This window comes from Branchiostoma floridae, chromosome 12, assembly GCF_000003815.2.
Source record: "Branchiostoma floridae strain S238N-H82 chromosome 12, Bfl_VNyyK, whole genome shotgun sequence".
NCBI classification, from domain to species: domain Eukaryota; kingdom Metazoa; phylum Chordata; class Leptocardii; order Amphioxiformes; family Branchiostomatidae; genus Branchiostoma; species Branchiostoma floridae.
Window position 1 is genome coordinate 888,624 of NC_049990.1, and position 12,574 is coordinate 901,197.

Below are 12,574 nucleotides of genomic sequence, written 5' to 3' on the forward strand. Positions count from 1 at the left end.
GGTCGAGGCCAACAAAAGTACTGGACAGATTTAGATGATGTTTGACGTGTCAGGTCTCTCTTGTTTGAACCTTCATAAGAAAAGTGGTTTGAATGTTATCAACAAAGAAGTAGTATAATACAGATATGTAGATCGTTTGCAGTGCAAGGATGAACGTTTATCTATAATTCAAAGTCTATACGCCTGTTTTCGTCTCGTCGCTTCCATATCACCCATATGAAAAAATATGGTATGTGAAAATATGGTATGTGTACAAGAACCCCCCCCCCCCCCCATGCCAATCCAACTGCTAAAAAAGTCTCCCCCTGTAACAAACCCCCTGTTGTAGCGGCTGTTGTAGCGGCTGAACTGGATACATCCCAAACACTTTCCCTGTTTACGTAACACCAGCCTACAGTAGCGAGCCGCCGGGCCGCACAGCTGTCCGACGTCTCGCGGGTTCAGCGCACCCATACTCACCTGTAGTACCTGTAAACACGGACCCAGGGCCGCGAAAGGGCACAGGTGGGGCACACCTGGTCGCCATGGTAACGGGTCCGGTCAGGGGTCACAGCTGGGGTGTTGTGTCAGGGTGGGGGTGTATTGTTCGCGCCTGAAAGCGGGCAGGTGTCGGGTGACATCGGGCGCGTGCGACAATACGGAACGGGGTTAGTTAGAGGACGTTGTGTTTTCTTTCATAATAATCATAAGAGGTTTCGAACTTTCATTCGATACAAATCTGGTAAATTGCCACTTAACAGCTTCAGACGACACTTTAAGGCCCTCTTCAGGATGAATGACCCAGCCACTATTTATATATGTAGCAGTTTAGGTGTCAAATAAGTAACACTACAAATAAAGTTGTTACACACAAAGTTGTAACACTATTACAGTCGTACCCGGTTAGAATTTGGTTCGGTCGCCATTCTATCTAAAAGAAAGTAATATTTCTTGATGGAATTGATTGAATGAAGACCTTTATTGTACGTTTCCGCTCTTACAAGCTAAGTACAGGTCAGGATGATAAAGTTCAACGTAGTTCTGAATAATCTGAGTACCTTAGGAAAGGCACCTTGCTAACCTTGACACATATCTTCCAACTCTATTCATGTAAAATGAGTATCTAGCTTCGGTTAAAGACAACCTATCGGATCGTCACCATCCGTATGACGTCACCGTTGGTGTGTATCTTGCCCTGCTTGTTATTCCCGCCTAAGCCGCCAGGAGACGCCGGCTGGGATCACTGTGGATAAACTGTTGCTTTCTGATGTCTTAGAAAGTCGCCGGACCGGTTTTAGAAAGTAAACACAAAACGATTTTTTTCGCTTAACTGTAAAAACACGGGATTTGCGACTTTAGCGATGCAGGTGTGTGGATGATCAACAAAAAGTGTCAACATACAGCTAAAGAAATCAACCAAAGAATTCAAATGCAAGAAAAGTACTGAGTCTTTAATGTCATTTTATCCCAAGAGAAATAGTTGGAAAATGATATCAAAGCAGATGTAGAACTAAAACCTGGACAATTTCCCCTCCTCTTGCCAAACGATCCTCCCCTACAACTCAGGCGATCCTGTAATAATGAACGGTCCCTAACAGTGCCGGGACGGTCTCGTGTTTGGGTAGCGATCACAAAGTGTCTCGTATGTCTCTGATATCACTGATCGGAATGGTCGCTGTATTAAAGGGCACAGACGCCAGGTAAAGAACTAGTAGACACGGGACCAGAGACAGTGTACCAAGGAGATGCGTAAGAGAACTTCCTTGAGTGTGCCAAAGAAATTCTTCTTAAGTCTTCAACAAGAAAAGTACAGTGGACCTCGGCTCAACAATCCATCCTGAGCACCAACGAGTTTGTTGTGAACTTTCAATGGCAGATTTTGCAGCAATACCACATGAGTTTGTCCATCACTGTGCATGTATAGAGATCGGTCTATGTTGGCATGTCTCCGAATCGAGTTCAGGTGAAACATATACGACTTTCCCAACGATCAACACAATCATTCGGGCAAAGGTTGTTTGCCACTGTGACGTCAGCTAAAGACTTCGACAAGTTGAGCGATTGACGAAATCCGGGATTCGGACGGTCCTCGGCCGTCCCCTGAAGAAGCGGTGGTCTCGCTGCCTGACGCTTTTCGTGTTACGTGTAGCATGAACCGGACGCCGCCGAAGCTGCCGGCCCTGGGGGCGGTGCCGAGGCGCCTGCGGTCCGCCCGTGCGCGGCTGGCCGTGCCGGGGGAAGGGACGCCCGCCGCAACAGGTTCTGCTCGCTTGTTACGTTCAAGTAGGAGGTTATATTTTGGAGGCGTGTGTGGGTGTCTGTGTGTGTGTGTGTGTGTGTGTGTGTGTGTGTGTGTGTGTGTGTACGGTCTATGTGTGTGTGTGTTTGCGTGAGTGTGCGTGCGCGCGCGCGTGCGTGTGTGTATATATGTGTTTGTGTGTCTGTGCGTGTGCGTTCGTGTGCGTCTGCGGGTATGTGTGTGTGTGTGTGTGTGTGTGTTTATGTGTGTGTGAGTGTGCGTGTGTGTGTTTATATGTGTTTGTGTGTGTGTGCGTGTGCGTCTGCGGGTATGTGTGTGTGTGTGTGCGTTTATGTGTGTGTGTGTGTGTGTGTGTGTGTGTGTGTGTGTGTGTGTTCGTGTGCGTCTGTGGGTATGTTTGCGACGCACCAGCTCCTTACAGCACGTACAACCCGTGTATTAAGACCAGGCTGTAAGGTTTGATTTTCTCGCACCGGGAAGGACCACACTCATCTCTATAAGGGCAGTGGGGTCTTTAATAACGTGCTCGAGATGTCTCTCCCCTCAAACACGGGGCATGCAGCTTAAGCTATGTAGGTCCTACCCCTGAGGACGTCGCTAACCGAAGCTAGGTACTCGTTTCGGTTGTGTATATATACGTAGGACATCCCTCCATATCCTTACAACGCGCTGCTGAAAGTTGTCTCTGTATCTCTGGTCTTTTCTATCATGGGAAGGCACTTGGCTATAGCTAGTTTTTCTTAGTCTTGGTTTTAGCTAAGACTTGGGAAAGGAGGGGAAATTGTGTTTTCAAAAGGGAGCGAAACAACGGTGTGTATTTTGTTGCTTGAGAGTTTTCCTGTCATCTTAAGATTTCTTGAGTCGTAAAGCTCAGTATCAACTGTTAGTCTAACAGTGTTTTTTTATTTCTTAAGTCGTAAAGCTCAGTGTGGCAACAAAATGCTTGTCTGGAGGGGTTTGTTTGCTAGTAGTGAGCAAATGGTTGAAACTCCAGGTTAAAAGTCCAAATTGTAAATTATGTGCGTGCCGACTGGGGTGTGTAAGGCGCGTCGTCATGACGACAGCCATGGCAACACAAGATGGCGGCGGCGTTTCTCGTTACTCGTAGCCATGGCAACGATTGACCTACAATTCTCTCCGATGAGAATACATCTGTCAGGTAAAAATGACAATCTTATGTCTCCACTCACGTGACCGGAAAAGAGCACGACGATTGGCTCCCGCGCTCCCCGTTGCCTAGCGACGGATGTGACGATCGACGTTCGATCGTTTGATATTTGTGTATCGGGTCTAAGGTCTGAAGTTTACTTCCGTGGACTAAAAACCGTTCTTTCACCACACGTATACTCGTGTAAAACTTATTATCATTATCAGAGTGAGAACAAGATATCCATCCGCCATGAAGATTTGGGATGTCGCTGCTTGATGTAGAAGAGATTCTTAAGAGACAAGATTTCGTTAAGGATCTGAAAGGTACTAGAACTCTTTTAAGTTTTTGGTTTCTTGGTGAAACCTACCGCCTGCCCCCCTCCCTCCAATGTATCACAATACGCACTGCTGATATCTATCTTTGAACGATCTCCCTTTACCATTCAGAGTTCTTCTCAGGTCCAGCTAGAAGTGTCGGGCGCTCGCCTGCTCATTAATTTCTAACGCTCCTTGCCGGCTTTATGAGGCACAGTGACTGAACAAGAATCTCAATACCAGACCGTCTAATGAAAAATACTAAATTCGCTGGATCTTTTTTCTTATTTTTTTATGTAAGTCTAATTTTTTTTGAAATTACAGTTTACTATTACTTAAGCATGAGTTCTTCCAACTTGAAGACAGATGGAGTTTGACATTGCTATTAGTATGTGTATTGTTTGTTACCAATTGTTTCCTAGGGAGGGCAACAGGTCACAGTTCCATATCTATGTGCAGACATGGTGTTTACAAACCTCACGTATTCGCCTGTAGTTTGACCCGGGAGTACGAGTGAACGTGCGATAAAAACCATTCACCGGGACCCAGCCGTATTTATAGACGTGTTGGCGGGAAACGGCAGGTAGTCGGCGGAATGTGTTTCGTAAACGGTTGTTCTCACCACATTCACTGCTGCAATCTTTAATTGTACAAAGTCGTAAGGTTTGAATTTTACATCGCGTTTCATGTTTCCGTTTTTTTTAACATGGTCAATGTTGCTTACATGCTTGAACCTGAACTTTATTCTTTGCTGTTCACACAACATATGTCTGTAGCAACCAAACATAACATATTGTTGCCCTAGGTTACATCACTAAATTGAAACACTAGCTATAGTTCACTCTATTATCCGTGGGTTATATAGTTGTATTAAACTACTACTAAAAGGGGTGTCCAGGCCACGAACAGTGGTTTCGCGAGTTGCAATACAGTGGAAGCCAGTTAATTGCACGTCGGATAAACGCACACTTCGGTCAATTGCACGGAATCCCCAAATCCCGTGGCGGTGTGGTCCAACTGGGTAACTTCGCATTATCGCACACGCCGGATAATTGCACAGGATTTGCTGGCAAATTTGGTGTGCAATTAAGCGGCTTCCACTGTATTTAAAAAAAAAATGCGGTTCGAAACCGTCGTCCGTCGACTTGATACCCTAAATATCCTTTTTACGTTACGTGTTTTTATTTTAGAGTTTTTGTCTTCACTCCCAAAAGAACCAATGATCGTGCACAGCACTTGTGACATAGAGAAAGTTTGTTTATTTAAATATAGGGGTTGAAGTTCTCTTTTACACAACCAGTAATGTATATCAACTGCTGACGTTTCGATGCCTGTCAGACCTCAGAGCGTCTAACTGGAGTTCTGCTTCTCGCCGCTAGATGTAGGTGGCGCTTTTGCAGTAAAAGTAAGCAGGCGATACTTTACTTGTTCTTTCTTTCTTTCTTTATTGACGATGAGACAAGTCATTACAAGGGTCTGCCTAGGCAGCTTTGGGCTGGTAGCGGCAGAACCTACAAAAATGCGGACGAACATACAAAGAATTCATACAATATAATACAATAAAATAATCAATAATTAAAATGTGTCATGCAACTATAGGATATAGCAATAGCTTACTTAAAAGATTGGAGTAGGTGGAAGGTCAGTATGCTATCATACAACATCATATTGTTCTGTTACAGAAAACTCCAGTATCCAATTTTCTACCAACCTGATGAAATTATTTTTGTGGGTTTCTTTGTTTGTTTACTTCTTGTTTGTTTATTTACTGTTCTTCTTAAACTTTGCGTGTTCCCCTCCCACGTCGCGGTGCTTGAGTAATTACTATTTTGCGCATATTATTACCTGGATGTCTAACCTTCTTCGTCGTAAAAGTTTGTTTACTTTCTGTTTTGTACTTGCTTTTAAAAGTTTCTGTTACTGGTGAAATAGTAGACACCATGTGGTCTTTGATTAGACCATGTAGCAAGTGGCAGAACAGAACTTGAGGTACTGGTCACCATATGGATACATGTGCTTGAATAAGAAAATAGAGAAGTTGTTTGTGACGCCAGATTATGTGAAGGTATACATTATGTATTTTGCTTCCAACTCTAACTTTCTAGTTAACAGTTTGTTTGTTTTTCTCCTAAATCTCTGCCTTTCCCCCTCCCAGGTCGCGGTGCTTGAGTAATTACTATTTGGCGCATATCAGTACCTGAATGTCTAATCTTTCTCCTGGTAAAATTGTGTTTGTTTACTTTTTGTTTTGTACTTGTTTTGTCCTAAACCTCTCCATGTTCCCCTCGCAGGTCGCGGCAAGATGGCGGCTGCGGCGGGCCTGGCGGACAGCGACACGGACGGGGAGTTCATTGAACCCTGCGAGTTCTGTGGCTCCTACGAGCGCAAACTCAAGAAACTCTTCCTCGCGCTCAACGAGAAACTACAGAACGACAACGAGGCGCTAAGGAAGGAGCAGCAGGACCTTGACGTTCAGGTCAAGACCCTCAAAAGAGACTTGAAGAAAGTGACGGAGGAGAAAGAAACTGCTTTAGCAGAGACCGACATTTACAGACAGTCTATAGAACAGCTGAATAAAAAGTTTGACGAAGTCGAAAGAAAATGTTACGAGGCAATGAAAGAAAAAAAGGACATCAAACACAAACTCGTTGACGTCACGAAAGACAAGGACACGTACGTCTTAAAGGAGTACGAGACGTCTAAGAAGTTTCGCGAGTTCCAGGAGAAGTCGAAGGGAGATCTTGAGACGTTACAAAAGGCGGTGAAGAAGGAGCAGATGCGGTTTGATCGTGAGACGAAGGCGCTTAACGAAATGATCCAAGACATGGACCGGACGATAAGAAAACTCGAGCGCGGGCCGAACAAAGAGACGAGCGCAACTCAGACCGAACTGCCGGAAATTGCCGTGATTTTTGAGGGGGAAATTAAGAAACTAGAGAAGATAATCAAGCACAAGGACAACACGATAGACTCCAAACAGCGCGAGATTCACAGCAAGGAGCGAGAGCTCCACTCCAAGGTGCGGCGGATGGAGCTGCTAGAGAAGAAGGCTGACGAAGCGGCGGGGGAGAAGATCCACATGCAGATGGACCTGAACAAGGTGCGGGTGAAGCTGGCGTACTACGAGGCGGAGTGCCGCAGGGTCAAGAAGGAGAACAGCAAGCTGAAGGCGATGCAGCAGAAGGAACAGCAGCAGCAGCATCCGCACAGACAGGGCGTTCCGCAGAGCGCACGGCCGGCCAATAGCACTACGATGAACGGACTCGCCATCAAGGAGGCTATCTAAGCGGCCGGCTCCGCTCCAGTGGCGTCGCCAAAAAAAGTAACCACACACACAGGGCGTTCCACAGAGCGCGCGGCCGGCCAATAGCAGCGCGATAAACGGACTCGCTATCAAGGAGGCTATCTGAGCGACCGGCTCCGCCTCGGTGGCATCGCCAAAAATCTCACCGCACAGACAGGATGTTCCAAAAAGCACACGGCCGGCCAACAGCGCAATTGACAGACTTGTCATCAAGAAAGCCAACTGAGTGCCGGCTTTGTCTCTGTGGCGTCGCCAAAAATAACAAATGTAAGCGGCCGGCTTCGTCTGAGTGGCGTCGCCAAAATAAAGGCGGCAATCCGTAGGGCGTGCCCAAATAAGGGGGGCAGTCTGAGCTGCCGTTCTGCCTCGGTGGCGTTGCCAAAAAACACCGGGCCAATATGTCAGATACCAGGACAATAATGAATCACTTCAAGTTACTAGCCTATAGATAGTTTCAGATGATATGAATAATTTACTTGGATATCGAGAAAGTTATATTAAGACCTCGTATCTATAAAATCGTAATGTGATACTTTTACAAATGTTGGGGGAGGGGGCGTCAATGATGGAAGGCAAGAAGAATAGTACACAATATTTGCCTCATGAAGATATAGCATTGCAATATGATTCCGTGCCTAGTGTACTACTGTTGGGGTTGCAAACGGAACGATACACAAACTGACTTTGCATTAAACACATGATACTCGACCTTGGTTTGACTTTTTTTATTATCTTAGATCAGTTTGAATGAATAGCAATGAAATGGCAGTAAAGACAGTTTCAAAATTGACACAAAATGTAGCACTGGACACATAATGTGGTGCTGAACACACAATGTAGCACCCTACACACAATGTAACATTGATCACACAATGTAGCACCCTACTTACAATGTAGCACTAAACACACAGTGTAGCACTGGGCACACAATGTAGCACTGGGCACACAATGTAGCACCCTACATACACTGTAGCACTGAACACAATGTAGCACTGGACACACAATGTAGCACTGAACACACAATGTAGCACTGAACACAATGTAGCGATGGACACACAATGTAGCACTGAACACACAATGTAGCACTGAACACACAATGTAGCACTGAACACACAATGTAGCACTGAACACACAATGTAGCACTGAACACACAATGTAGCACTGAACACAATGTAGCACTGAACACAATGTAGCGATGGACACACAATGTAGCACTGAACACACAATGTAGCACTGAACACAATGTAGCACTGAACACAATGTAGCGATGGACACACAATGTAGCACTGAACACACAATGTAGCACTGAACACACAATGTAGCACTGAACACACAATGTAGCACTGAACACAATGTAGCACTGAACACAATGTAGCGATGGACACACAATGTGGTACTCTAAAAACAATTTAGCACTGGAAACACGATGTAGCACTGAACACACGAATGACAGTCTCAACTTCATTGACCTAGAAAGTGTATACAACAAGAATATTTGTCCATCACCGATGGTTCTATAAGCCTAGATTGTTGTTTTGTTTCTCAACTTTCTTTTCATGTCATTCCCTTTAAAGTTTTCAATATCTTGAAACGACAGTGTAAATTTCAATGACGTCATGCGATGCTTCACGGAGTAAGCTAATTCAACAATTAACTAATCACAATAATACATCACTGGTTACTATTTACATTAACACATTACACACCAAGTAAGTTTCTGTACAGCTCCGACTGAATGGCAAGCCAGATCACACCAGGGAAACACTGTCCGTCACATTCAGCAAAAATGCTTCTTGACTGTAATACAGTAGAAGCCGCTTAATTGCACGGCCTATTTGACAGTGACTTCCGTGCAATTATCCGGATGGTGCAATAATGCGAAGTTATCTAGGTGGACCGCAAGAATTCGGATTTGGGGATTCCGTGCAGTTAACAGAAGTGTGCGTTAATCCGTTGTGCAATTAACTGGCTTCTACTGTACTACAATGAAACACAGCTGACGATGACTTTCTCTGATAAGTAGTTTTGCAATATTGGTGTAATGTACACATACATGACACAGCTTAAAGGTTTACTCAAAATTCATAATTCTGTCACTGTTTCCGTCGATTTCAGACTAAATACACCACAGTCTCCATTTCTATGACGTCATGTGGAAGCAGTGCAAGTTTCGGTTGCTGCAGCTGCAAAATGTTACATTCCCCTGAAACATATCACACAAAACATATTAAACACAAGCCGTAGATTATTATCTATATTGTTGTTCCAGAGCGATACAAACTACACCACAGTCTCCATTACTATGACGTCATGTGGAAGCAGTGCACGTCTCAGTTGCAGCAGCCTCTCTTCTATCTCTTCTGGAGTCGGTCTGGTATCTGGAACGTCGCGCCAACACGACCTCATCAGTCGGAAGAGGTCCTCTGGACATCCTGGCGGCTTCTCCATCCGTATTCCTTGCCTCAGAATCCCCACCATCTGAAGAAAGCTCAGCTGCATCCTGCCATCGTAGCACGGATCTTTCCCCAGCGTGGCGATCTCCCACAGCAGCACGCCGAAGGACCAGACGTCACTCTGACAAGTGTACTTGCCTGTCTCGATGGACTCCAGTGCCATCCACTTCAGCGGAAGGAGTTCGTCAACGCCTGGACGGTTGCATCGGACATACTGAGTATTGACGTAGACATCTCTAGCCAATCCAAAGTCAGCCAACTTGGCCACGTCATCGGCAGTGATGAGGACGTTGCGAGCGGCCACGTCACGATGGGCGATTCTCAGGCGTTCCAGCTCCTGAAGAGCTCGTGCTATGTGGACTGCGTATCCAAGGAGATTTCCAAGTAGGTCTTTTTCGTTGATGTTCCCAAATCGGCGTAGGAAACCCAGGAGATCTCCTTTTGGGGCATATTCCAGAAGAATATACTTCTCCACAGACTTGGTTATGAGCCCTACAAGTCGAACAATGTTAGACTCACGACAATCGCCGTCTCGTTGTTGGTGCACAGCTACCAAAATGGCTGCTTCTCTGTAGAAGTCTCCGAAGGACTGTGGGTCCTCGACGCGAACTGTCTTGGCGGCAACGGCGAGCTCTCCCTCAGGTGTGCGCAGTGTTCCTTTTCTGACTAGTCCAAACATTCCTTCTCCTATCAGTGGACCAGTAGTAAGATGTTTGATCTTCTTCTCCCAAAGTCTCAGCCAGCCCGGCTGTAGACTCTGTGCTAGATCCTGCTCCATTCCCTTCAGCTCGAAAAGTATCTTGTCCTCTTCACCTGTGTCAGGTGCGGAGCAAGCCAGAATGCCTGTTTCGTAGAGTATTGCCATCACTATGGCAACAAGTAAGACTAAGGAGCCCAGTGAAACCAGACTTTCGAGCAGCGGTTCATTTGAGCTTGTCTGCCATTGGTCACAGTCCGGCCCCATCCATGGCGTCACGCATGCGCAGCTGCCGTCCACGTTGCTACATGTAGCGTTATTCTTACAGGTACAAATCTGTTGACATCTCCAACCGAACCGACCGTCTTTACACGGTTTGCTACAATCCTTACCGTACCACCCGTCGGCGCAGTCACACCTACCTTCGCTATGGCTACAGCTCGCCCCATTTTGACAACTACAGTCCATTTCACAGTCTTGACCGTACGTGCCATGGGGACATTTTGTCTGACACCTGGTTCCTGTCCATCCCGGCGGACAGACACAACCAGCCCAGCGGTCACAGCTGGCACCTTGTAGGCAACCACACACTTCATCACACCGGGCACCTTTTGTGTCTGGAGCACAGTTGGTAACATTGAGCACAAACGTGGTGTTGAGTGTGTTTCCCCGGGTGTCTCGGACCTGGCAGGTGTAGGGTCCGCTGTTGGTTGGTTGTATGTTCGGAACGTCAAAGTCAATCTCATTTTCACCAAAGCTGACTTTCTCTGACTTATTTGGAAATGTAACCGAGATGGACCTAACGTCAACATGGTGTGCCTTGCAATGAAATATGACAATTGCGGAAATGTAGATATCGCGAGGTGTCGTCGTGATGGAGACGTCCTGTTTGGGAATGTCACAGGCCACACCTTTCAAGCCGGGCGGACATTTGCAGGCACCGTTAAACCCGTGGCAGCGGGCGCCGTTCTTACAGATGCAGGTTTTATGGCAGAGGAAGCCATATTTTCCAACTGGGCAGCCCACTGGTTTTATTTGTATGTCCAGGTATTCAATATTTGCCATTGGCTTTAAGTTTTCATCAGTCTTTGTCATTTCCGTTAAGCTGAATTGGTAGCTTGGAAATTCGCAGATGTAGAGTGTTTCTTTTGTAGTTGGAAATGCTAAAAGAACCATTATAAAAAAATGGAGATCTTCATTTTCTACGACAGAGTCGGGAACAAATCTTCCAAAGTAACTAAGTCTTGAATTGTCATCATGACCTGGTCTGTACAAGTGAAAAGAAATATTTGGTAGCTTAGAATTTGAACTATCAATACATGTTAGTTGACGGAAACCCTTGTCCCATGCATATATCAAATCTGCCAAGTTGGGAATGTGAGAAGTGTACGAAATTAAGCGAATTTTACAGTCGCTGTTTTCCGTGTGAGCCATCCAAGGAGAATACTTTGTAGCATCGCCGACTTTGCTGTGTGTCCCACTGCTAAAGAAAACATCTCCGATTGTCGTCACGAGTTCCCATGATGTAGTTACACTGTGTAGTAAATCTCCTGTCTGTCCTTCAGTGTTGACCGGAGTTTCACACGTCTCGTTATACACAGGAGGATAGCCCTCAACGTCACTCAACTCTACCTTAACTCTCGTGTTGTGGACTCCACTGCGGATTGTCAGTAGATATGCCGACTGAGCTGACCAGTCCAGGGGATTGGCGACCACGATAGTGCAGTTCTTCGTCACATTAAAGCGGCCGTACGGATCTCCCTCCATTTTGGCACACGGAAGTTCCGCTTTTTCGCCAGCCCTGGTCCCTGGTAGGCTGAAAATGGTCTCCCCAACAGCGACGTTTTCTGGTACGGAAACGCTGAACTCCTGGGCCCGAGCAGAACAAAGAAGCTGGACAAGAACACACCACTGAGCAACAACACGCAATCCCTGCAAGTTTCCCGTCATATTTTCAGCTTCACTTGTACCTCTAAAGTTGAAGAAAGATCCCAGAAGTAACGACACAGATTCTCACGGTGTTTCCTCGTTTCTTTCCCTGCTAGAAGTTCAGGGGTCATTGCTCATCAATAGCGCAGTATCGTGTGTCACTTCGACTGTGTTACACATTATGTTTTTGTAACACTTGGCACCAAACCAACAGGCTGTTACCAAACCATACGTAAAAGGCCGAATATGATCCGGACCCTTACACCTGCTTTGAGATTAGTGTGTCACCTGCACAAATCGCTTTGGAAGAAGAGGAAGGAGAAAAATATTGGGGATAAAATACGCGGACGGACAGTTCTACAAAAGGAAAGAGACGACGGTTTTTGAGTCTGCTTTAGGTAGATTACAAAACGTCACAAAAGCACACACGCACGGTGACATCGATATGCCTCCCTTTAGAAAACATGTCATAACAAACCTTCGCAGGT

General features: G+C 45.8%; 2 protein-coding genes across 4 annotated transcripts in view; one reads left to right on the plus strand and one right to left on the minus strand.

Moving 5' to 3' along the window:
* Window positions 1–7,096, plus strand: part of LOC118427821 (uveal autoantigen with coiled-coil domains and ankyrin repeats protein-like) — a 9,486-nt gene extending 2,390 nt beyond the window's left edge. The window contains exon 2 of one of the 3 annotated variants that reach the window (XM_035837785.1): window positions 5,995–7,096. In XM_035837785.1, the coding sequence (XP_035693678.1) occupies window positions 5,995–6,989 (995 nt within the window). In that variant the 3' untranslated portion in view covers window positions 6,990–7,096. The remainder of the gene's footprint in view (window positions 1–5,994) is intronic. The other 2 variants (XM_035837788.1, XM_035837786.1) reach the window with 2 other exon arrangements.
* A 2,191-nt stretch (window positions 7,097–9,287) lies between these two features.
* On the minus strand, window positions 9,288–11,924 carry LOC118427900 (tyrosine-protein kinase receptor Tie-1-like). The gene is made up of 2 exons (XM_035837862.1): window positions 11,567–11,924; window positions 9,288–11,182 (listed from the first exon to the last, which is right to left on the minus strand). Exons 1-2 carry the CDS (start codon window positions 11,922–11,924, stop codon window positions 9,288–9,290), a joined length of 2,253 nt encoding a protein of 750 aa, XP_035693755.1.
* Between the last annotated feature and the right edge of the window lie 650 nt (window positions 11,925–12,574).

Bases quoted from the DNA above. Each gene is read 5' to 3' on its own strand.
- LOC118427900 (XM_035837862.1), bottom strand. From the start codon at position 11,924: ATGGAGGGAGATCCGTACGGCCGCTTTAATGTGACGAAGAACTGCACT. The intron at 11,183-11,566 runs GTAAAATTCGCT...AAATAAAACCAG, and splicing joins TCACACGGAAAACAGCGACT to TGGGCTGCCCAGTTGGAAAA.